Source organism: Micromys minutus, assembly GCF_963924665.1.
Source record: "Micromys minutus genome assembly, contig: SUPER_9_unloc_1, whole genome shotgun sequence".
NCBI classification, from domain to species: domain Eukaryota; kingdom Metazoa; phylum Chordata; class Mammalia; order Rodentia; family Muridae; genus Micromys; species Micromys minutus.
Window position 1 is genome coordinate 396,531 of NW_027667991.1, and position 26,653 is coordinate 423,183.

The 26,653-nt window shown below is 39.0% G+C and overlaps 2 protein-coding genes across 2 annotated transcripts in view; one reads left to right on the forward strand and one right to left on the reverse strand.

The window, feature by feature from the left end:
* Positions 1–1,834: 1,834 nt before the first annotated feature.
* On the reverse strand, positions 1,835–8,664 carry LOC308425009 (pre-mRNA-splicing factor 38A-like; the record flags this gene model as incomplete). The annotated part of the gene is given in 10 exon segments (XM_080942624.1): positions 1,835–1,876; positions 3,370–3,419; positions 3,841–3,938; positions 4,026–4,052; positions 4,704–4,786; positions 4,790–4,810; positions 4,814–4,816; positions 6,447–6,557; positions 8,165–8,248; positions 8,647–8,664. Coding segments are annotated over 10 exon segments (537 nt in total).
* A 185-nt stretch (positions 8,665–8,849) lies between these two features.
* Positions 8,850–26,653, forward strand: part of LOC308425010 (terminal uridylyltransferase 4-like) — a gene marked incomplete at its 5' end in the record, with an annotated part of 182,489 nt that continues 164,685 nt past the window's right edge. The window contains 4 exon segments of the mRNA XM_080942625.1: positions 8,850–9,129; positions 10,429–10,529; positions 15,924–16,332; positions 16,335–16,370. Coding sequence (XP_080798751.1) covers positions 8,850–9,129; positions 10,429–10,529; positions 15,924–16,332; positions 16,335–16,370 — 826 coding nt within the window.

Genomic DNA, 26,653 nt, shown 5'->3' on the forward strand with positions numbered 1-26,653 from the left:
TGCAAATCAAAACAACCCTGAGATTCCACCTCACACCACTCAGTTTGGCCATGATCCAAAACTCAGATGACAGCAGATGCTGGCGAGGCTGCGAAGAACAAGGAACACTTCTCCACTGTTGGTGGAGTTGCAAACTAATACAACCACTCTGGAAATCAGTCTGGCGATGCCTCAGAAAATTGGATATAGTACTACCTGAAGACCCAGCTATTCCACTTCTGGGCTTATACCCCAAAGACACTTTAATACACAACAAAGATATATGCACCACAATGTTCATAGCAGCTCTATTTATAATAGCCAGAAGCTGGAAGGAACCCAGATGTCCTTCAGAAAATGAATGGATACAAAAATTGTGGTACATTTACACAATGCAATACTACCCAGCGACTAGAAACAATGACTTAACCAAATTCTTAAGAAAATGGCTGCATCTAGAGAATATCATCCTGAGTGAGATAACCCAGTCACAAAAGAACAGACATAATATGCAGTCACTGATATTGGGATGCTAACCCCAGAGGCTTGCACTCCCCCCAAGAAACAACTCACAGACTGTATGAAGTCCAAGAAATAAAGAAAACAGAAAAATATATATATATTTACAAAACAAGAAGACTTTGACTATTTCCATGTTGCGTTTTGTTTTGCATGTACTTTACACTCATTGTAACTAGTAGGTTTTCAATGCATATTGTCAAGCCCTTGAAAAAATCAAGTACTGACTAAAAAATATATTCACAGAATTTTATGAAAATTATTTTGATATCTGAAAAAACAGTACTGACAAAAATGTATAATTTTAAGCAAAAAATATTTAAAATCTGTACATTTATCTTCGTTTTGTAAAATAAAGTCGTTTAAAAAATAAAGTGAACAGCCTTTGTGAATTACTAATTCTATTATTTCCTAGGTGGCCCTCATTACTAGGCACTGCTGCTCGCTCCTACTCTCTGGGAATCTAAATCTTCTGGCCTAGAGCACTATGCTGAACTCCACTAGTCCCTATTTTACCCACATAGAAACACTACAACTGTCTCCAACTTACTAAACTGAATGTGTTATTTTCATTCCTACCACAACCGTCTCACTTCCATACCCTCTGAAAGCAGGCTTTTGTTATCCAGCAACTTAGGTCAAAACCAGGAACAGTACTAGTCTTCAGCCGTGTTGAGATTACACTCGAGAACCATGATACCTGGCTTGTATCAAAGCTGTTACGTATGATCACATTGAATTATTTCATGAAACTGAACTTAAAAAACCCAGAAAAGGCTTTATGTTTGAATGTATTCTTCTGTTCTTGCAAAACTAACTAGTTGTTTTGCATGTTTATTGCAACCTCCACTGTCTGTCCTTAGAAGTTAAGAATGACTATGCTTTACTAGTTGGGTGTTTACAAAACAGCAGCATAAACCAGAGGATTCTCAAAGCAGTTAATTGTAGAGAAGAAACCAAAAAAACAGAGAAAAAGGAGAACTGTCTCAGGTTTAATTACAAATAAAAGGATCACATCTTTTTATTCTCGGGAACCTCTCCAATTCCTTGGCCTTCTTTGACCCTGTTAAGTATGAATAGCCATAGTTGCTTAGGCCAAAACCTGACCTTGATATAGTCAAAAACACTCCTCAAATCTGCTGATTATAATCCAAAGAGATAAAAAATTTAGCACCTCTGTAATATAAAATAAAAACATAACCCAACAAAACAAGAAGTTGATTTTGAAAAATCCAAAATACTCATAGCTTCTTGAAAAGGAGATCTTGATCATCCCCTTAAACAGACATGTGCATATCCACTGCAGGTCATTTGGACTAAAATCAAGATGAATCCATTACTCATTTCCTCTCCGGCTCTTCTTGTGGCTTTTCTTAGACTTGAAATGGATAAAAGCCATTCAGTTAGGTAGCACATAAGATGCACATAGTGTGCTGACGATGATGAGTACAGACGACAGGAACAGAAGATGATGTGTGTGGGCAGAGGGGAGGGCCGGAGGCTGTTGACAGTCTCCCACTTTTTCCTCCCCAGTGCTGGGATTACATGTGAATTTGTGTGTTTTACATGGCACCAGATGTACACATGTCCTTGAGTGACTATGCAGGCTGGAAGCTATGACACTCATGTCTTCATTTTCATTTATTGAGGCAGATGTCCAGTTGGCACAACCCAATCACTGGGGAAAAGGAAATGTCAACTGAGGATCTTCCTATAGTAGACTGGCTTTGGCCATGTCTGTGAGAGATTGATTGTCTTGATTGAGTGGAAGCTCGATCCACTGAGGACAGCCTCATTTCAAGGTTGTTGGGTCTAGGCTGTGTAACTATCGAGAAAGCAAGAGAGTAAGCAGTTCTCTTCTATGATTCCTGCTTGAGTTCCTTCCCTGACTTTCTTCAACCAAGGACTGCCACCTATAAGTACAGTCTGAAAGAAATCTGTTGCTTTGGGTTATACCATTTATCCCAGCATCAGAAAACTAGAGCTCAAAATGAAGTGAGTCTAGATAACCAGTCTACCTTGAGGAACCTTCAGTGTTGGGAGTCAAGAAAGGCTTTTCAAAAGTGGTTTCTAAGGATTTGGACTGCTTTGCAAAGCAAGTACTTTATCCTTGAAGCCACTGAGATACTATTGAGTTTTTTGTTTTTGTTTTTCACATACTCAATTATTAAGAAAAAGCACTATTAAAGAGAACCCAAGTTGAGTTCTTAGCATCCACATTTGGTCTTCCAATGACTGCAGTTTCTGGGATTTCATACATTTGACCTCCACTGGCATCTGCACTCACTTCAAATACACACATATGTACAATACAAATAAAAATATATCTTAAGATTAACCTTGTCTGGGGGATTTGGGGTTGGAAAACAGGATACCTTATTTAAGAGAAAAAAATAGGTCTTAAATCCCAGAACCATTGAAACTATATAGGTCCTATGCTATCCAAACCTTTAATTCTATAAAGAAAAGCAAGGTACAAAAGAAATAGAATTCTAGGAATTTTCTGAGGGGAAAAATGTCTATTTTTGTTTTGTGATAGCTAAAAATAGCCACATCAAAACAAAATTCTTCATCTTAATTGTCTTTAAAATTGTGTGTGCTTACTCTTGCGTACACACAAAAGTAGGCACGCTCAAGTGTGCAAGAGTGCACACACTCTCTCTCTCTCTCTCTCTCTCACACACACACACACACACACTGGTGGGCCAGCAAGGTCTTTCTAGCACTAAAATTTCAGGTGCACCTGGCTTTTGACACAGTTGCTTCAGACTGTATTCTAGTCCTCCAGCTTCCATGACAAGTACCTTATTTACCCAATGAGTCACCTTATCAGCCAAGTACTAAATTCTTAAGATGGAGGTTTAGCCCATATCTTTCAGGAGACTTTGAGTGGCTTCTATGTCTGTGACTACAGTGGTGACCTAGGGAAGCAAAGGTCATTGGATGAGCATTTCTGTTCTCCCAATCTTAGAACATAGTTCTCCCCTCCTCCAGTTCTCATATTACTTTTTTGGCCTATTCTAAGGATACAACTTACTATCACATCTGTAGAAGGTGGTTGTTAGTTGCAGCAGGGAATGCAGTAATGCAGTCATATATCCAGAGCACGATGGCTGTCTTTTGCTTTGACCTCTATTATACTGTGCAATTAGGATAAAAAACTGAAATCCCATTTCCTTATAATGAAGCTCGGAAACGACTAATGTGAACTTCTGGTTTCCATGTCTCCCTTTCCTTCTCTGCTGGGTAGTAGTGCAGCTTGGTATTTCGTGTTGCAGGAGTCTTGATGCTCCTTTTAGATTTGAATACTAAGAAGATCAGTAAAAGGCCCATATACTGCACCTGGGAATTTAGAGCGAGATCTGTGCCATCTGTCTCTGGACCTGCTTCGATGGCACTGTGGACTCTTGCTCCTGTGACTTTCTCGTCGGGGAAAAGGACTATGGAAAAGGAGCAGTTAGCTCAGCACACATTTACACACGACTTCCCTATCAAAACTGTCATGAGATAAACAACTAAACACCTACTTTCTTCTTTTAGGGGATCTACTCCGCCTGTGGCAAGAGGAAGAGCAGGTTAGTGTACTGGGTATTGTACAGTACATTGATAAAAAAAAAAGAACCACTCCCTCCTTTAAGAGTGAGAAGTACTGGGGACTGAACACAGTGACTTCTGATTTGTCCTTGTTCTATGTCTTAACTGTAGTATCTTTCTACTTCTAATACTCTGTTTGACTATGCAACCTATTTTGAACAGTCAGATAACAGCAAATATGCCATATAGATACTGGAAAAATCGTTGTCTGAAAGGATCTATTGGCTGTTGAATTCTGCCAACTCCTTCAGAACTTAGGCAATTTAACCTGGTGGAGGACAGGTGGTGCAGGGGAGTAATTATAACTGAAATGTAGATCCAGGTCCAGCTTAATTTCCTGAAGACACACTAAAAAATGGTTTCTTTAAATATAAATAGATGTGAGGGTATGAGTTCCAGTTCCCCTGTATCTGGAGTTACAGCTGTGAGCTGTCACCTGGGTTGGGGAACTGAGCCCTGTTCTTCCAGAAGAGCAGCCAGTGCTCTTACACACTTAGCCATCTGTCCCAGCCCCAAGAAATGGGTTCTTTTTTGTCTACCAATGAGGTTTTAAGGGTGATGGTTCATTAGTAATAGAGAAACATCAACACTGGCAACATGTTCCACCCTACCTTCTGGGAGAGGGACTCCGGCTCCTCCTGTAGTGCAGGGCAGGTGAGTGCCTTGGCTTGTCCAAGTCTCGGTAGCTTCTTTGTCAGTGGTCAGGTGACAGCACTCTTTACAGCTTGAAAAGAGGTAGAGGGACATTGGCTTCTAATAAAAGCAGCCAGGAGGCACTTGGTTACAGTTCCCTTCCTGTTCTGTCCAGTGTACATCTATCTCAAGTGACTCTGCAACAGTGATATGACTACATGGGTTGGTAGTTATAGTGACAAAAAAATTAACAACACACAGTTCTCAGTAACCTGCCTAGGACTGACTACAATAAGAAATAATAATACTGATTTCCTTAGGAATGTGAAATAGATCCAAGTTCAGTACTGTTGAATGCAAACCCATAGTGAATATCTTTATAATAATTTCCTCTAGTTCTTCCAAAAGGGTATGTAGCAGCAGAAGCCGGCATGGCAGTGTATGTATTTAATCCTAGCACTGGGGACACTGAGGCAGGTGAGTGTCAATGAGTATGAGACCACTATGGTCTATATAGTTCCAGGACACTCAGAAGTATACACCCTATCTTGAAAAAACAAACAAACAAAACGAGAAGTCAAGTGAAGCAATGCCCAGAGTGTTATTTACATACAACATTCACAGCTTGGAATTGTGGTAAAGATGTCAAACACATAAGTGGAGGAAAAAGAAAGAAGATTTAAAAAATAATATCTCAAGGGTCAAAAACAGATAATTCTGTGTAGAGAAAAAATAATTAATTACTGTTTTTATCAATATAAAACCCAACTTGAGGTTAGTTTTAGTTTTAGAGACCAGGTCACACTGTGCAGCTCTGGTTGATCTCAAACTTACAGAGCTCTACTGCTTCTCTAGAGGGTTCAAAATTAAAGGCATGTGTCATCACGGCAAGAATTTCTTTTATGTCCTTCTGGCTCTTGCACGGTGTTTGTTAGAATACAATTGCAAATGCTTTAAAGCTTTGTTACTATAAGCACTTCCACATCTCCATCATTTCAATGGCTGCTTAAAAATCATGTCCACAACCGGCCTGACTCCTTAGATACTGACAGCTGAGGAGGTGGGTTGGTTTCAACTTTTAAGCACTATAATCATTAATTCTGACAAAATATAACTGTGCCGCAGGTACCCTCTCTCCTTAAGAGTATGGTCAAGCATGACAAGTGTTTTGTCCAAGACTTTGATAGCTAGCATTCATTTACTAATTATGTAGAAATATACCGAGACCTTCATGAACACACAGCATTCTTCAGAGAAAAGTTCTGTAATCCTTGCTTTACAGAAGTAATCTAACAGAGCAGTAGGGTCTGGGTACACCTCAGGGATAGAATATGCATTTAACATAGGTGAAACTGTGGATGCAATCCCTAACACAAAGGGAGAAATACCAGGACCATTAGACTGTACTGCTGCTGTGACAGAGAAGAGGTTTTCAAGCCCAGGGGTATTTGATGCTAAAGCTCATAATTTTAGTAACCATACAGCACTCTTATTTTCTAGGTACAGGCTGTAATCCTAGTATTCCTCAGCAGACTGAAATGTCTATCTAGCCTTATCCACACAATTGGGCTCCCCTTGTCCAAAAGGCCCCCAAAACTAAGTAATTATTCCACAAAATTGTAAAAATAAAAGATTGCCATTAATTTAAAACTAAAGCTTAACAAATAAAGTGAGGGCTATTTCCTTCCTTCCCAGCCTTTAAAGTTCGATATGAGCCTTACCCTCTCATATTCCTCTTCCTCTTCCTCACTAGACTCCACGTCATCCATGTCCTCTTCCAGAGCACTGACTCGAGGCTCCAGTTGCTCAGCTTCTTCCAGCACACACCGTTTCTACAGAGAACACAGTCAAAGTTAAAAGTTATTGCCTTTCCATATCCTGACCCGATCACTGAGCTCCTGGTGTTGATGGACAAGCCTTGGAACCACAGCTCTGGTATGATATGCCACTTCAAGACTTTCCTAAGAAGTTAATAAACCTGGAATCCCATATGCTTTTTAGAGTTCCCCGACAAACATAAGCAGATTGCTGAAGAGAACAAGTTCATTTACAATTGCTTCTATTTCCTGTGATTTTATACACTGAGATCATTCAGCTACTAAGAACACTTGCTGCACCTGAAATGGACCCGAGTTCAGCTCCCAGTACCCACATGGTGGGTCACTAGTTCCAGAGGCTCTAATGCCCTCTTTTGGCATTCTCTGGTCAAAGGTGAATGTCCTCTGGCCCCTACATGCCCTGGCCCATTCACACATATGCAGCACTAATAATGGTTAGTAAAGATAACATAAAAAGCAAATCTGTTAATTTTATAAAGGCAAATTTGCTCATCTGTGTGACACATGCACATGAGTCTGCAAATATACATACCTATGTTACCTATAGACAGCCAGAATAGGACCTCGGTGTCTTCTGTGATCTCCACTTTACTTCACTGAGACAGTCTTTACCTGAGCTGGGAGTTGCCTTTTTGGATACACTATCTGGCCAGCAAATTCTAAGCATTTGTGTGTCTCTGCCTGCCAAGCTTGGGTTATAGGTACTTTGCAGCCATGCATTTTACATGGGTGCTTGTGGACTTGAACTCGGGTCCTTATGTTCACAGATCAAACACTCTTAACAAATGAATCATTTCCTAGCACTGGGCAGTTTGTTTGTTGTTTGGAGGGGTATTGGGTGAGCTTATTGTTTGTTTTTGAGACAGTCTCACTACGAAGGCTTGGTTGTCCTAGAACTAATGCAGGTCCCCAAGCGTTGGGACTTAATCCTGTACCACAATGCCCGGCACAATAAACTTTCAGTAAATGTGCTCAGTTCTTTCAATATTTTACAATTTTATCTGGGAGTGTGAGTACATGTCAGAGTACACACGTGAAGTCAGAGGACGACTGGGTGTCATTTTTTGCCTCCCCTTTGTTTTGTGAGTCTCTTATTCACTGCTGTGGATGCTACCTTAGATGACTAGTAAGCTTGTGACATTATCCTTTCTCTGTCTTCCATCTGCCAGTAGTGGCCTGCTTGAGTTACTGCTGCAGGCACCAGCTCTGAATGTGGGTTCTGAGGATATGAACTCAGAGTCAGGTCTGCACAGCAAGGGGTTTACCCCAAAGTCATTTCCTCAGCCCTAACAGTTGTCCTTTTTTGTTGTTTCATGGATAATCATCGCTCTGTGATGGTTCTGAGTGATCGTTTTCTGTTTGATAGCCTGGTTTGCCAGTTTGAAAAAGCAGTACTCGAGCGAAATTTGGGATATATATCCTAAAGAGCCTTTCCTCTATTCATTTTCAAGTTGGCCAACCCAAGAAACATTACCTGGTTCTTTCTCATTCCCTATCCTCTATAAATTTTTGCATAAGGACTTTAAGACTACTCTTAAGGCTTCAGTGTTTCAGTAGGTACTTGTTTATGTGGTAGGTAAAAGGTCACCTTGGCCTCATACCTGTAGCCGAGGCAAAATGATGTCACAGACTCTCTCACTGTGCAGTAATTCATCAATGAACTCATCTACATGCATCAGTTCAAACTCTGGAAGAGAAAAACAATTAGATTAAGAAATCTGGAAATGACTTAGTTACCCAAAGAGTAAAAGAATCATGAGCGTTTATATGAAGCTCCCTCCATGCAACACCTCTTTCCTTCCTTCCTTCCTTCCTTCCTTCCTTCCTCTGAGACAAGAACTGAAAGTAGGGCTTTGAGATTGCCTAGCTAGTGCTTTGTCACTAAGGCAAATCCCCAACTGTAGCTCCCTACTACTGGGCTAAATCCCCAACCCTGTGTCTTAGCTCTTTAAAAATGATTTAATCACATTTATCGTTTACTTATTACATGCCCATGCAGAAGTTTTGCCACACTATAAGTATGGAGGTCAGAGGGAAACTTTCCAGAACCTGTTCTCTCCTACCATATGGGTCTCAGGCTTACATCCACCAACCCAGTCATGGCAGGAAGATCTTGAACTTGAGGCCGGTGGCTTTTACATAGCAAGCTATATAGTGAGAGACTGTCTCAAAAATTAAAGAAACAGACAAATGATTTCATAAAACAAAAACAATACTTAATTTTTGTCATGATTTGGGTATGTTTTCATTAGGAGTAGCTTTCTGAGAAAATAACAGCATAGAATTATGTATGTTAGTCCAATTTTCATTATATATGGTTTAGTTTGTTTTGTGAATCATCAGTTTGTAAGTTCCTGGCTCCACATTATTGGTATCAGCAGGTTTCTGTTTAGACTAAAGAAAAAAGACAGTGAAGAAGAGAAAGAAGGAAATGAAGAAGAAATAGACTCCCGGGACCTTCTTGACTCCCGAGACCTTAGGTGTTTCATATGTGGAGATGCTGGACATGTTCGCCGGGAATGCCCGGAGGTCAAGATGGCCCGCCAGAGGAATAGTAGTGTGGAAGGTAAGAAAGGATTAAAAAAATTGCAAATGTTAATTTGCTTGTTGCTAGGGATCAACCCAAGGCTGTTATACACACTACCCACATGGTTTACTACTGAGCTACAGCCCCAGTACTAGTACACTTCATTTTGATAACAGTTTTGATATGTAGTTCAGGTTGCCCTCAAATTTGTGGTTTTCCTTCACCAGCTTCCATGGAATTACACATGTATAACACCTGGCTTAACATATTAATTTTAAGTAATGTGGCCTAAGATTTTAGTTTAATAAGAGTACAAATCTGCAATGTACAAGGCTCTGGGTTTGATGCTCTACAGTGTCAAATTTAAAAAACAAAACAACTTATATGAGAGATTGGAAAATATTTTTTAAGCCCACTATCCCTGAGACAGAAACAAATAGCTGATTTGGCTACATATCGAGACTGTTTCAAAAAACTTGGTCATTAAATTAAGAGCCTGGGAGACATGCTGAGCTGTTACTTGCTGCTCTGCTAGGAGACCTGATCAGTTTCTAGCATCTTGGATAGGCAGTGCAAAAAGTTGCCTGGCAACAACTTCTGCTACAGGGGATTTGGTTCCACCTTCTCACCTTTATGCATTTGGTGCATACATGTAGGCAAAAATTTATATTTATGAAGTAAATTATAATAAAAATAAAAATGTATAATAAATATTTTAATAAAATAAAAGTTATATACGAAAAAACAAGGGGAAGGGAAATACAGCTTAGTGGTAGAGTCCCTATGTAATGCTCTGGCTTTAATCTCAGCATGGGCTGGGCAAGAGAACAGTGGACACATCTTCAAAAGAATCATTGCTTAAAAGTTTGCTTTAGTATGATCTTTTGAGAAATCTATATCTATTGCTTATGTAAAGTATATTGCTGTACTTGATCAATGCCAGTCTTGTTTCAAAAAGTATAGCTTGATAAAATTTATAGACAAGAAATTGTTAAGACACTGGAGTTTAGGGTCGTAGCTCACTGTAGAGTGCCTGCCTTACACATGAAATCCTGTGTTTAACCCACAGTGCCACAAAAAAGTGCCATTAAAATCAGTGTTCTTTAATTTTATTGATGTCTGTTTATTCATTTCTATTAATTCTCGTGAGGTAGGTTTGTCTGAGACAGTCTCATACTCTCTCCACAGTGCTGGCATGGAACTCACTGTGCAGGATCCGTTTTGAGTTCACAGAAATCCTCTGCCTCAGTGCTTCAAACATTGAGATTACAGGTGTAAAACAACTTTCCTACCTGCTTTTTCTGAATCTTGATTTTTTTCTGTGATGTCTTCTCTCAGCAGCCCAGCTGGTCCGTAATCTTGTCAATGCTCAGCAGGTGGCTGGTTCAGCCCCACAACAGAGTGACCAGTCCATGAGGACTAGACAGTCTTCAGAATGTGTCAGTACTCTGCCTATGAATGAGTTTGACAGGAAGAGAACAACTTTTCATGTGTCTTAGTTTCTTTTCCTGTTAATATAATACACCATCAAAAACAACTTAAGGGAGAAAGAATTTATTTTAGTTTACATTTCAAAGTCCGGTCTGACAAGGCAGCAGGAGCTCGAAACAGCTGTCATATCACATCCAAAGAAAGTGAGTAGAAAGGCATGAATGCACACTCATCTTCTTCCCGTTTTATACAGGCCAGAAACGGGAACCTGTTCAGTGGTATGCCCAAAGACATCCATCTCTCCTGAATTCTAGATTGCTGTTGACATTTGTCTTAGGGTTTTATTGCTGTCAAGAGCAACCATGATCATGGCATCGTGTAGGAAATTTCTTGTAAGGAAAATATCTTAATTGTGACTTGTTTATAGTTTCAAAGGTTTAGTCCATTATTGCCATGGTGTGAAACATGGCAGCATGCAGGCAGACATGGCGCTGGAGAAGAGGCTGAGAGTTCTACACCTTGATTTGCAGGCAGCATAAAGAAACTGCCATGTTAGTCTTAGCTTGAACATATGAGACCTCAGAGTCCACTCTACAGAGACCACTCCACAGAGACATTTTTCTTTTCCAACAAGGGGACACCTCCTAGTAGTCTTATTCCCTATGGGCCAAACATTCACACACATGAGTTTATGAGGGGCATTCCTGTTTAAATAGGTAACACCAACCATCACATCATATGTAATACCAAAGATCACATAATAATTTGCAGAGTTGTCCTTATTAGGCCCATAAGTTAAAGTAACATCTATGTTCGTATTAATAATAATGTAGCTGTTTAATTTATCAGAGCCTGCTTTCTCATTTTCATAATAAAATAACTAATATGGAGGATTAAGTATTGCAGTTGCATAGTAGTAAAGTATCCTTTTCTCATTGCATATTCTTCATTTGTTGCTGAGCCTAGCTGTAAAAATTTATATTTTCTTTTGCTAGCATAAATTGAATTTTACTTTCCTATTTTTGAGACTTATGACTAAATGTAGGAAAGGAAACACGCTTTTTATGTATGTTTTAGTATGTTCAAAAAAATAAAATTATACCACTGTGAATATGTTTTGTTGATTTTTACCGAAAGAGAGGTTGGGAGCTGGGGATAATGATAGATTGTAGGGAGCCATTGTTGCCAATAGATGGCGCCAGCTTCCCACCTATTATTCAGCCAACAAAACCTTTTCCCTCATGGTGCTCAAATACCACATAAGTCACAGCCCACACTTGGGACATGCTGATGAGCTACTGGAAGATGCACCAATCAGGTAGCAAAACAAGTCTCTTAGGCATATATAAGCAGTGCATTTTTCTTCCACGTGGGAGTCTCCTGCTCAGAGTGCTGTACAATAAAGGTTGTTTGCAGAAGAATCGTGTTGTTGCAAGCCTATTCCTGCAGGTGGAAAGTGGGGTTCATGATAATAGTTGCCCGGAAGACCAAGGCAGGAACATCTTGAGTTATAAGCCAATCTGATCTAGGTACCAAGACTCTGTCTCAGAAAGGGGGATTGACATATCTACTAAATTGAAAGACTATTTATTTTAATTATTATTTCATTTACTCAGTATATGCTCTTAAATTAATAGCTTTGTTTTCTGAACATTTATTTGAATTTTTCTACTTTTTTTTCATGGTTTTGTTTTTGCTTTTTTGTAAATATGGCATATTACTCAAGGTTGTCTTTAGAACAGAATTGATAGAATAAATGAGAGGAGAGAGAGAGAGAGAGAGAGAGAGAGAGAGAGAGAGAGAGAGAGAGAGAGAGAGAGAGAGAGAGAGAATGTGTCTGTTAAGAGCTGGAGAGATGGCTCAGTGGTTGAGAGCACTGACTACTCTTCCACAGGTCCTGAGTTAAATTCCCAGCAACCTCATCGTGGCTCACAACCATCTGTAATGGGATAAAATGCCTTCTTCTGGTGTGTCTGAAGGTAGCTTCAGTGTACTTATATAAATAAAAATAATTTTAAAAGTTTTTAAAGTGGCTTACAGATTATTTTGCTGGAGAAGAGGCTGAGAGTTCTACACCTTGATTTGCAGGCAACATAAAGAAACTGCCATGTTAGTCTTAGCTTGAACATATGAGACCTCAGAGTCCACTCTACAGAGACCACTCCACAGAGACATTTTTCTTTTCCAACAAGGGCACATCTCCTAGTAATCTCAATCCCTATGGGCCAAACATTCACACACATGAGTTTATGAGGAGCATTCCTGTTTAAATAGGTAACACCAACCATCACATCATATGTAATAACAATGATCACATAATAATTTGCGGAGTTGTCCTTATTGGGTCCATAAGTTAAAGTAACATCTATGTTCCTATTAAAAATAATGTAGCTGTTTGATTTATATGAGCCTGCTTTCTCATTTTCATAATAAAATAAATAATATTGAGGATTAAGTATTGATGTTTCATAGTAGTAAAGTATCCTTTTCTCATTTCATATTCTTCATTTGTTGCTGAGCCTAGCTGTAAAAATTTATATTTTCTTTTGCTAGCATAAATTCAATTTTACTTTTCTATTTTTGAGACTAACGACTAAATGTAGGAAAGGAAACAGGTTATTTATGTATGTTTTAAGTATGTTAAAAAGATAAAATTATACCACTGTGAATATGTTTTGTTGATTTTTACCAAAAGAGAGGTTGGGAGCTGGGGATAGTGATAGATGCTGGGAAGACCAAGGCAGGAACATCTTGAGTTATAAGCCAATCTGATCTAGCCAATCTGATGTAGGTACCAAGACTCTGTCTCAGAAAGGGGGATTGACACATCTACTAAATTGAAAGATTATTTATTTCAATCATTTTTTTTTCATTTACTCAGTATATGCTCTTTAGTTAATAGCTTTATTTTTTCAGAACATTTATTTGAATTTTCACATGTTTTTTCATGGTTTTGTTTTTACTATTTTGTACATATGACATATTGCTCAAGGTTGTCTTAAGAACAGAATTGATAGAATAAATGAGAGAGAGAGAGAGAGAGAGAGAGAGAGAGAGAGAGAGAGAGAGAGAGAGAGAGAGAGAGAGAGAGAATGTGTGTGTTAAGAGCTGGAGAGATGGCTCAGTGGTTGAGAGCACTGACTATTCTTCCACAGGTCCTTAGTTAAATTCTCAGCAACCTCATGGTGGCTCACAACCATCTGTAATGGGATAAAATGCCTTCTTCTGGTGTGTCTGAAGGTAGCTACAGTGTACTTATATAAACAAAAATAATTTAAGAAAAATTTTCATGTGGCTTACAGCTTATGGTCTGCTTAGCCCAGTAATGGCTGTATCCTGACAAAAAAGCCAAGAATCTGGTAGTTGTTGAGTCCTAGAATCTAGATGTTTCAGCAGTCACATTCTGGTGCTAGAGGTCCTAAAGAGCAGCCAGTTTTTAGCTCACATTAGAATTTCAAAAAAGTAGATTCTAGCACCAGAAAAGACCTGGTTCAGGAGAGATGAACCTGCTAGTGAGATTGCGGGCAAGCGGAAAAAAGACTCTCACATATTTGCTTACCTGCTTGGGTTTTAATTAATTTTTAATGTAGTCCAGTTATCAATCAAAGTTAGCCATACTACATAGTCATTGTTGGTGTTTTGTAATAATGTTGGGAATTCATTTCTACTTGGGTAGTTGTTTCATAGTCCTTTATTTGCCTATATATTAACTTCTTTCTCTCTCCAATCTCATGCCCTGGCTTTTCTAGAGCTCACAGTGCAGATCAGGCTGGCCCAGAACTCCACCTCTTCCCCTGAGTGCTAAGATTGAAAGTGTTTACCACCATGTCCAGAGTTGTATATTCTCCTCACCTCACATCTGATTGTGTCGTGAGTGAGAATATAACTTGTGAAAGACCACAATATCAAATGAGAATTCAGATGTTATCTCACCTTTTAATTAGTTATATCAGTGTTTTCTTTTAGTAGTTTTCTTTCATTATTATTAAATCAGAAAAATTTTAAATATCAAGTTGATTATATTTTTGTTCAAATTTTCAGTGGTTTTGTACTGCTGTTGTATAAATTACATAAATTATATGATAAATAAAACACAGGTTCCCTCATTGCCTTGTATCTGTTTTAGTTGGTTGTTGTTTTATAATGGAGAGAAGAACTTGGCCTTGATCTGAAAGCTGGACGGCATACTGGTCATTGTATAATTTTTTACATGATTTAGTTCTAGTTTATGTGCATTAGTGTCTTGCCTGCATGCATGTCTGTGTGAGGATGTCAGAACTCCTGAAATTGGAGGTGAGACTTTCTCTGGGTAGCCCTGATCTTAACAAATCCACCTGCCCCCCCTCCTGGGATTATTTCTGTGTAGTTCTTAAGCCTCAGATACAGTATTCCCTTAGCTGTGTACTACACTATTTAACATCTTTTAGATTTCATTTATTTTAACAGTTAAGCATTTTCATGCCCATTGTCTCAGTTAGGGTTTTATAGCTGCGAAGAGACAGCTTTACTATGGTAACTCTTATTAAGGAAACAGTTAATTGGGGCTGGCTTACAGATTGAGAGGTTCAGTCCATTATCAGCCTGGCAGGAAACCTGCCAGCATCCAAGCAGGCAGACATGGTTTCTGCAGAAGCCATGAGTTTTACATATAATCTGAATGCAGCCTGGGCAGAGCCTGAGCATAGAAACCCTCAAAGCCTACCTACACTTCCTCTAAGAAGGCCACACCTATTCCAGTAAGGTTACACCTAATAGGGCCACTCCCTTTAGACAAGCATTAAAACAACCAGGCCAAACCTCTTCAGAACATCACATTCATAGACCTTCAGACATTTTATGTCTGTTGCTAAATATTCTTTTTTTCTCTGAAGCTGATTAATTTTCGATTTGCTTCTATTTACCATTTAGTCTCAGGTAAAGGTTACTTAATCTTGGAAACTCTTTGATCTCTACGTTTCTTCAAAAGTGGAAGTTAGGTGTTTCTGTTTATCAAACTATACCATAAATGATGCTTTTCTTGTAGAGAGGATTATCTCAATAAGCAGCCCATTTTGCTAGGCTTTATCCTCCTGCTTACTTACACAACACATATAATACACTACCAAGCCCCTGAATATTAGGGGCTGTGAGTAATTTATGTGTTGGTTTCTAGTTTATAGAGGACATATATTGTTCATGATGCTAGCTTTTCTCTTTTTTTCCCCCTTGAACGAAGGGGAAAAAACAGCTTATGAACCATTACTGAAGTGAGAGAATTTGAGCACCTGGGGGAAAATTTTATCTTCATGTAATAGGAAATTTTATTATTTGTTATAAATATCATATAGTTCTGTGTCTAATGTTCTAATAAAATAACTATTTTAATAATCTTAATTTTTAAAATTATCCTTTTTTTCCTGCATTCTGATTCACCATCCTATTCTCCTCAGCCTCAGCCTTTTCCACAGACTTCTCCCCAACCATCTGCTATTCCCCCACCTCCAACCCAGCCAGGATCACAGCCTAAGCTTGGCCCACCCCAGCAGGGAGGCCAGCCCCCTCACCAGGTTCAGGTGCCCTTGTATAACTTTCCTCCATCACCTCCAGCTCATTACTCACCCATGCACGGGATGGGATTATTGCCAATGCACCCCCTCCAGATCCCTACCCCGTCATGGCCCATCCATGGCCCAATGCTACACTCTGCACCTGGCAGTACCCCCAACAATATTGGCTTGAGTGATCCCAGCATCATCTTCGCACAGCCTGCTGCCAGGCCCATGGCAATCCCTGGCTCATCTCATGATGGACACTGGCCTCGTACCGTGGCACCAATTCCCTGGTGAACAATGGTGCAGTGGGTAATTCGGGTAATTTCCCTTTTTCTTCCTTTTATATTTGGTTGTAGAAAGGTTGGGTGGTTTGTATTATTTGTTGAACATGGAGTAACAATGAGAAGAAAAGAAGATAAGCTGTATTTCTGAAGATAAAATATAAAATTAAACTGTATAGACTTTAGATACAGACTAATCAACATTTGGATCTTGTTTGCCATTTCTTACAGTGTCTTGAGATTATTGCTCTATGTATTTCTTTCACTTCTAAAATAAGGATATGAATAGCCTCTAACAGGAATGTTGAATATTATATAATGCTTACAGCTATTAGTTTAATTGTTTTCCTTTTCACCTTCACCTCACTTGGTGTAGATATTATTAGCATCATTTTAAAAATGATCTAATCAAGAGCTTGTGCAATTTCTCCACTCAGAATGGTTGAGACTAGCCTAGGCTAAATGAAATCGTCTCCCCACGAACAAAAGCCTAACAGAAAGCCAGGTGTGGCAGTGTATATGGGGCCAGCTTGAGATGCTATCCCCCATTTTGGGGTGGTGAAATTGAAGTAGAATTAATAAACATTTAGTAGAATTAATAAAGAGTAGCTATTCTGATATCTTAATAAGTACAGATTTGAGACATAATAAAAAGTTTTAAAGATGATTTAATATGTTACTAAAATGTTATTCTAAAACATTACTATGATTATTCAAAAATAGCTTATTTGCTGCATTTGCTAATTCTGTATCTAGCTTTGTAGTGCTGTCTTCATCTTAAAAATTATTATGGGAAATTTCATTTAAAACTGTTCTATATCACCAATGAACTTACTGTTGCTGAACTTACCAGTTACCGGAATTTTTAAAATCTGATCCTTTTCCACAATTTTAAGATCAAATCTTCGACAGTGGATCAGATTTGCTTTTAAACTTGCGTTTGGGATGATGGTGGGGTGGTTAAGCGGGTAAAGGTCTGCCACTGAAGCCTGATGACTTTAGTTTGGTTTCTAAGATATACATGGTAGAAACCATGGCACCAAGGCAGGATGTCCTGTCACTTTTTCCACAGACATTTCGTGGGTACTGGCAGACACTCACATACACTGGCAGGATTAATTGCTTAGCCTGAGCTACAACAAGGCTCTGCTTCAAGACACATTCTACCCACCACACACATCTTCTCTGTTCTTCACCATCCCACCACTTCCACATAGCCTTCCTCCCACCTGCCTCCCACAATACACAAACTCCTTTAAGTAAGGAGCACATCACAGGTACTGAGGTGAGACACAACATCAGATGAAGGCCAAAGGTTAAAGATCTCTGGCCTTGTAACTCTCTGAGCCTCTGGCAGTTTAACTCTTAAATGTTCTGTGGCTAAAAGTTTCTGGTTTCTAGTAATTAAGTCCTGTTGGTAGCAGCATGGGATTAAGGAAAGAATAGTTAGTTACTTGGCTCTTTGTTTCCCTGGTTCAAGGGTTCCTACCTGACCAGGCTAGAATCAGGAATTCATTAACTCTTTATGAACCAGAGAAAAAAGGAAAGAAAAAGCAGAGTGAGAGGTGGGGGTGGGGGGGAGAAAAGAAGGTCTAACAAACCTTTATTTCTGTTCTCAGGACTTAAACTTTCTCTAAAAATTACCTCATATAACTGTCAGAACCATTACAGCAGGATCATTAATTATATGATTTTCTAAATGCTCTTACACTCCATAACTTTATAGTAAGTTAAAGGCAATAGTTGATGTCATAATGTTGGAGGAGTTACAATAGAAATGTTTACATGTCTTCCCATACAGACTAGTACCTGAAGTTTTGGGGGAGAGTTCAGGGAGCTCATTGGTGTGGCCTCCTTCCACCCGAGCCCCCCAAGGCCTCTGCCCAGGCCCGGTGAACCTTGTGCGCCCTCTGCAGGCAGCCTTCAGGAATCTCCTGACCCCCTACTGTCCAGGGTCGGGTCCACAGAGAAGCCCAAACCAGGCCTTGAGGATGTCTCCTGGTGGTGGCGGGCATGGCATGGTGGAAAGAATGGCGGCCACCTGAAAGCCATGGCTGGCCCCTCGGGGCTTCCGCGGCCTGAGGCGGTGGGTCTGCTGGAAGAACACTCCGCCATCTTGGGAGGGGATCGCCCCTGGATGAGCTCTCAGACCTGGATGAACAGAGGACTCGACGGGCCTGGACTAAGGTGAGCGGAGCCCTGAATAGCTGAGAGAGGAGCGATCGATTCTTGGGCCGCGGGTCTTCCTTCCACCCAAGAGAAGCCAAGAGGGGACAACCTCTTGTGGACAATCAGTAACACTGGCGAAGACTTACCTGCCTCTGAAGAAGGCCTGTGTATATATAATATGAAATAGCTGCTCTCAACTTTTCCCCCTACCCTTTTTAACTTTTGGCTAAATCTGGACATGTAGCTGTAGAGATTGCAGACGAAGGGTAGAGATAGATCACCTGTATACCCAGTCGTCATAAAAAGCAGATCGTAGACTCATCCTCTGCAAGTGATTTTTGAAATGGAATTGCTTAGGCCGCTTCTAGAAAGACCCAGGAGCAACACTCATCCCTGTTTGTCTGTAGGTTAGAGGACCCAGCAGGAGGAGGAAGTGGTCAGGAGCCAGATTGGTCATGTGAAGACCTGTGTCTCTCTCTCACCCCTCAATCCCCTCTCTCTTCTGTATGCATTTTATTCCTCTTTTACCACCGACCCCCGTGTTTATGTGTGTATTTGAAAATGCCAGGTTTTTTCTTCTTCTTCTTTTTTTTTTTTTTTTTTTTCCTCTTTTGGAAATGTTTTTCTAGCTGCTCTGAAGTTCCTGACATTTTATAAGAAGCATTCTGTAAATACCTTTTTGTTAGGATTTATTTGAAATAGTGTTTGGAGAGGAATAGCCAAACGACTCCTGAGTTGACCACATTGTGTTTGTGTGCTGGTTCCCAGAAGGGAAAACAGAGCTCTCAGCCACTGTGGTCCGTGGGTGGGAAGGAACCACTATCCCATTTTGTTTGGCTTTGCTCTGTACATAATGTAAAGGACAAAGGGGTCCTCATTTACAGCATCTGCTTACTCTAGGTGTAGAAGAGGTTGCAGGTGTATGACAGTAGAATTAGTAGAGTACACTTTTTTCTTACATTTTGTGTTAAAGAATTTTTAATTACTTTTGTTACATGTGTATTGTTTACTGGACTGCTGTGTACATAGTGGACAACAGTCCTTACTTGAAACATTTGGTCTATCTAGATGTTTAGAAGTGCCCAATGTATGTTAAATGTATAGGAAGTGAAATATCACTTTGTAAATATCTTTTTGCAAAAGCTCATGAACCATTGTCTTGGAAGTTGAGTGATGAGCTCCCCCCAACCCTCCCTGAGCAGTAGTGTCTGTACTCTCTCAGTGGGGAGGTGCTGGTAGGCAGTGACAATGGTCATGTAGTAGCATGTGTGTTTATGGGACCTTTTCAGATGCCATTTCTATATATGTGCATTTTGTTTTGCTGTATGTATACTGTATATAATGGACAAATATGTCTAAAATTTTCAACATCTAGACTTCAGATGTTAAAGAGGTTGCCAATGTATGACAGAGTAGTAAAATTAGCACATAGTGTACAAGGTTAAAATTCATAGAAAAATTTGTTCTGTAAATGGCTTGGGGATAGGAATTTGTTCAGCTGTTTCTAAGCATTACACATGCCTATTTTTGTCGCCTGGTTTGAAGGCAGAGAGAAGAAAGAAGAAAGTGGGTGGAAGCCCAAATGGTTACATAAAGAAGATACCTCAGATAATATCCATTGTTTTGCATAGTTTTATTTACCAATGTCATGTAAATAGCAGATAAGTTCTTACATGAAACATCTATTCTTTCTCGGCATTTGAAAGTGCTTGATACATTTAAAGTTACAACTGCTAGAATGTTATCTTGTGTATACAGTTTAAAACTGGAGAAATCATGTGTAGAAGTAGGATTCTTAACCACTTCTGCACACATTGTACTGGCTGTGCTTGTTCAGTGGACTGAGGAGGTGGGAGGGAGGAAACTGCAAAGATCCCATTAGTGTGCTAGACATTCCTAGCTTCCCCATCACCCTGTGTGCTGTGTGCATCTCATGTAGTTTTGCTATACTGTATATAGTGTACATACTGGAAAAATGAGTCCTATGATATCTACTCTCTAGGTATTAAAGAGGTTGCCAATGTATTACAAAAGTAGTTAGTAGCCTCACACTCTGGATATTGTTAGTTCACTGCAAGGTTGTCTTCTGAAGAGTGGTGAAAGTGTATCATCCAAGGGATAGGCGCCTGTGTCACAGGACACAGGAATGGCCTGAAAGGGAAGAAAGGTGGGAGACCAGAATGTTCTCACCTTTGAGATCTAACTAGTTACATGTGTGTGGTTAACACTGCTCTGTATATAGGGGACAAATTTATGTCCTCTTCTGAAACATCTAGTCCTTCTAGGTGTTTAGAAGTGCACAAAGTATGTTAAAAGTAGACATAGTAAATAATACGTGTAGTTGATTCTCCTGTTTAAACTCATGATGAATGCTGTCTTTTGGAACTAGAAAGAGAGAACTGCTTCTGAGCAGCAATGCAGCCTTGCTTGTGAGAGTTTGGAAGGAGGAAGAAAGAAAATGAAGGGCCTAATGCTAATGCTAATGTAAGTTTGGTAATGCAAGATTAGTCATTGTCTTTTATATCTGTACATCTTATTTTGTAATGTATAGAAGATGTGTCCAAATTTGCAGCACCCAGTCTTCTAGACAGTATAGAGGTGCCAGTGTGTGACACAAACATGTTTGTAAATTATGTGAAAATCTGTAGGAAAAACTCTTAAAACCACTTAGGAAGTGACAGTGTTAATCTCCCCACAAAACATGGCATTTCCACATGTGACCCCTGGAACTTGAAGAGGGACTAGAACAGAGCCTTGCTGTGGAGAAGGCAGTGTCTGACCACAGCCTTTGTCAGGTGTGCAGTGTGTTCCCTGAAGTGTCTGAGTGCAACCATTGTTGGGTGTGCAGTGTGTTCCCTACAGTGTCTGAGTGAAGCCTTTGTTGGGTGTGCAGTGTGTTCCCTACAGTGTCCTCATGTTGGGGAAACAGAAGGTCTTATTTGGAATATCTATTGTCTAGACTTTTAAGTGCACAATAGACTAGATGTGGAATTGCATGTCTTTGACTCTAGGCTGAGGCAGGTGGATCTCTGTGCTCTGAGTCAGCCAGGACTATATAGACTTTGTCTCAACACAGTAAGAAAGTGGATAATGGACTGGTAGGGTGGCTCAGCATATAAAGGTGCTTGTCACCAAGGTGGTGACCTAAGTTTAATTTCCAGGATCCACTTGATAGGAGAATTACAATTCTTTTTTTTTTTTTTTAGAAAAATCTTTTCTTTTAGCCTCCACACAAGTGCAGTAGCACATTTGTGCACACATGCATACAGTAATGCATACATGTAAAAATGCACAACATGGTAAAAATAGAGAGCCGATACCGCTTTTTAGGATTGTTTTGTTATTTCATAGGAATGGTCACACTGGGGAAATGGAGGTTAAACTTGGCCTTTGAGATGATGATAGTACCAGGTGGAGGTGAGCTAAGGCAAAGATTAGTGCTCAGAAAAAGGCACTGTAGCTTTGGTTGGTTCAAGTTGTCTAGCTATTGGTTAGGTAATGTTGCCAGGCATTAGAGGTAAGTCCCGGTGCCTGAAGGATGTTAGAAGTAGCAAAAGAATCAGGCTAGTCCTTGTGGAGAGCTGTGTTTGGGACATGGCCTTTGTTAATCCTCTCACTAGCATCATCTGCACTTAAGAGTTTTGCAAGGAAGAGGATGGATGAGGGAGAGGCTCCTAGTGCCCCTGTATCTAGAAGACGGTTCTACCCAGAGGTCTCTATGTTCGTCTTGGTGAGATACTTGTGTTCATCATACCGAGGTCATTTTTTGTCTTCTGAACGTCATGTCCTAAAGGAGAGCACACAGTTAAAAGTACAGCTAGTGGATATGGTAGAACTGACAAGAAGGTTCCTCTTGAACATGGAACTATTAAACCATGTCTGGACAGTGTGAGGAAGTTCAGGGCCATATCTGCAGCTGTGTGGAGACTGACATCATGAGAACCACCATCATAAGTGCATTTCTCAGCTGCGCCATAGGAATACATTTCTTGATTAGGAACACCCCTTCTACATATGTTAGCAGCTCTATTTATAATAGTCAGAAGCTGGAAAGAACCCAGATGTCCTTCAGAAGATGAATGGATACAAAAATTGTGGTACATTTACACAATGGAATACTACTCAGCCACCAGGAACAATGACTTAAGCAAATTCTTAAGAAAATGGCTGCATCTAGAGAATATCATCCTGAGTGAGATAACCCAGTCACAAAAGAACAGACATAATATGCAGTCACTGATATTGGGATGCTAACCCCAGAGGCTTGCACTCTTTCAGAAACAACTCAAAGACTGTATTAAGTTTAAGAAATAAAGAAAACAAAAAAAAAAATATATTTACACAACAAGAAGACTTTGACTATTTCCATGTTGCGTTTTGTTTTGCATGTACTTTACACTCATGGGATCTATTAAGTTTTCAATGCATACTGTCAAGCCCTTGAAAAAATCAAGTACTGACTAAAAAATATATTCACATAGTTTTATGTAAAAATTATCTTAATATCTGAAAAAGCAGTACTGACAAAAATGTTTAATTTTAAGCAAAAAATGTTTAAAATCTGTACATTTATCTTTGTTTTGTAAAATAAAGTCGTTTTAAAAAAAAGAAATTAAGAGTGATAACTACTCACCTTACCCACAGATAAGAGAAGCCAAAGACAATTTATGGCATTGTCTGTGGTGAAATGTATGTTTTAGAGTTGCTTACCTGTGATTTAAGTCAACAAAAAAGATGTAACAAAAAATAAGGACAAGAAAACTAAAAGAGAAAAATTCCGCACCGAGAGTTTTGTCTACCCAGTTAGTAACAAAACCATAGAGCGAAAATATTTGGTGAAGGATTGAGAAGTTCATAGGTATGGATACTAGCTACATTCTCTCACCAGCTATAAAGTCAAAGTTATATTCAGGCTTATTTGTATATTCTTTTGCCATATATGTTTCTAGAAGGAAGTGAAAGATCATATGTAGTCATATGCCAGTAAGAAGGTGAGCAAGGCCAAACTGTCTAATTTGGAGTGATCAAACCAATACTGGCAAGTGAAATAAATATGTTGTGAAGAAAAAATTCCGTGTCAAATATTCTCCTCAAATTAACCTTGGATTCATTTTGATTAGAAAGTTGAACATTATAAATTTATTAAAATATATAATGTTGAATTTACCTTTGCTGTTGCAAATATTTTTCCTTTAGTGTTCAGACTGAATGATAACATTATAGTAGGTTTTATAATTTCCTGATACTATAGTCATACTGTATTAAGGATCAATTTCATCAATTTTCTTACAGTAAAATGTCAAAAGTATGTAAAAATATTATAGGAATTTACAAATAACAAATGAAGTTGTTTGTCTTGGTATATCTTCTGTTCTTGTGAAGAAGTACCTGAACAGGTCAATTTATAGAAAAATACAGATTATTGAAGATTATAGTTACTAGTGGGTATGCCCCTGACATGGTTATGAACAGTGCCGCAGGCATGCAGATACAGTACTGGAGCAGAAGCTGACAGCTACCCCACATGCACTGGATGAGGCACAGAAAGAGAGACTGAATATGGCATATGCATTAGTAACATCAATGCTGTCCCCAGTTATACAGTATTTTCAACAAGGTACGGCCTATAATCTGGTAGTAACAGTTCTACCAAATAGGGACCCTGTATTCAAATGTAAGAGAATATGGGGACCATTGTCATCTAAACCACCACATTACAAAACTATGGTTTTAGGGACACTTTTTTTGTGAGGAAACAAAATCTATGAAGTAATGCAAAAGAAAATGGGTGCCTTGGTTTTATGAATCAAATTTCACCTATTTGTCAACAAGCTGTTCATTTCATATTTCAAAGTACATGATTGAGTTCTTCTATATAATTGTGAACATTATATATATATATATATATAATGGGTTGTTCACATACTTTTTACATGAATTTTTAACATCTAAAAATTTTTCATCTAATCCATGTTATATGTAATGTCTAGTTCTATGTTTAGGCATATATATGTTTTATAGATAAGTAATCTTTTTTTAACAACTTTATTTTACAAAACAAAGATAAATGTACAGATTTTAAGCATTGTTTGCATAACATTATACAATACAATTTTGTCAGTACTTTTTTTCAGATTTTAAAATAATTTTTACATAAAACTGTATGAATATATTTTTTAGTCAGTACTTGATTTTTTTGAAGTTTTGATAGTATGCATTGAAAACTTAATAGTTACAATGAGCATAAAGTACATGTAAAACAATATGTAACATGGAAATAGTCAAAGTTTTCTTGTGGTATAGAAAATTTTTTTATTTGGTTTTGTTTTGTTTTCTTTATTTCTTGGACTTCATACAGACTGTGAGTTGTTTCTGGGGCAGTGCAAGCCTCTGGGGTTAAAATCCCATTAACAGTGACTGCATATTATGTCTGTTCTTTTGTGACTGGGTTATCTCAGTCAGAATGATATTCTCTAGATGCATCCATTTTCTTAAGAATTTGGTTAAATCATTGTTTCTGGTGGCTGAGTAGTATTCCATTGTGTAAATGTACCACAATGAGGTGACTCATTGGGTAAATAAAGTACTTGTAATGGAAGCTGGAGGACTAGAATTCAGTCTGTAGCAACTGTGTCAAAAGCCAGGTGCACCTGAAATTTTAGTGATAGAAAGACCTTGCTGGCTCACCAGTGTGTATGTGTGTGTGTGTGTGTGTGTGTGTGTGTGTGTGTGTGAGTGTGTGCTCTTGCACACACTTGCAAGCCTCCTTGTGTGTGTATACAAGAGTAAGCACACACAATTTCAAAGACAATTAAGATGAAGAATTTTGTTTTGATGTGGGTATTTGTAGCTATCACAAAACAAAAATAGGCATTTTTCCCTCAGAAAATTCCTAGAATTCTATTTCTTTTGTACCTTGCTTTTCTTTATAGAATTAAAGGTTTGGATAGAGAGGACCTATATAGTTTTAATGGTTCTGGGATCTAAGACCTATTTTTTTCTCTTAAATAAGGTATCCTGTTTTCCACCCCCAATCCCCCAGACAAGGTTAATCTTAAGATATATTTTTATTTGTATTGTACATATGTGTGTATTTGAAGTGAGTGCAGATGCCAGTGGAGGTCAAATGTATGAAATCCCAGGAACTGCAGTCATTGGAAGACCAAATGTGGATGCTAAGAACTCAACTTGGGTTCTCTTTAATAGTGCTTTTTCTTAATAATTGAGTATGTGAAAAACAAAAACAAAAAACTCAATAGTATCTCAGTGGCTTCAAGGATAAAGTACTTGCTGTGCAAAGCAGTCCAAATCCTTAGAAACCACTTTTGAAAAGCCTTTCTTGACTCCCAACACTGAAGGTTCCTCAAGGTAGACTGCTTATCTAGACTAACTTCATTTTGAGCTCTAGTTTTCTGATGCTTTGATAAATGGTATAACACAAAGCAACAGATTTCTTTCAGATTGTACTTCTAGGTGACAGTCCTTGGTTGAAGAAAGTCAGGGAAGGAACTCAAGCCGGAATCATAGAAGAGAACTGCTTACTGTCTTGCTTTCTCGCTAGTTACACAGCCTAGACCCAACAACCTTGAAATGAGGCTGTCCTCAGTGGATTGGGCTTCCACTCAATCAAGACAATCAATCTTTCACAGACGCAGCCAAGGCCAGTCTACTGTAGACAGATCCTCAGTTGACATTTCCTTTTCCCCAGTGATTGGGTTGTGCCAACTGGACATCTGCCTCAATAAATGAAAATGAAGACATGAGTGTCATAGCTTCCAGCCTGCGTAGTCACTCAAGTACATGTGTACATCCGGTGCCATGTAAAACACACAAATTCACATGTAATCCCAGAACTGGGGAGGAAAAAGTGGGAGACTGTCAACAACCTCCGGCCCTCCCCTCGCCCCACACACACATCATCTTCTGTTTTTGTCGTCTGTACTCATCATTGTCAGCACACTATGTACATCTTATGTGCTACCTAACTGAATGGCTTTTATCCATTTCAGGTCTAAGAAAAGCCACAAGAAATCCAGAGAGGAAATGAGTAATGGATTCATCTTGATTTTAGTCCAAATAACCTGCAGTGGATATGCACATGTCTGTTTAAGGGGATGATCAAGATCTCCTCTTCAAGAAGCTATGAGTATT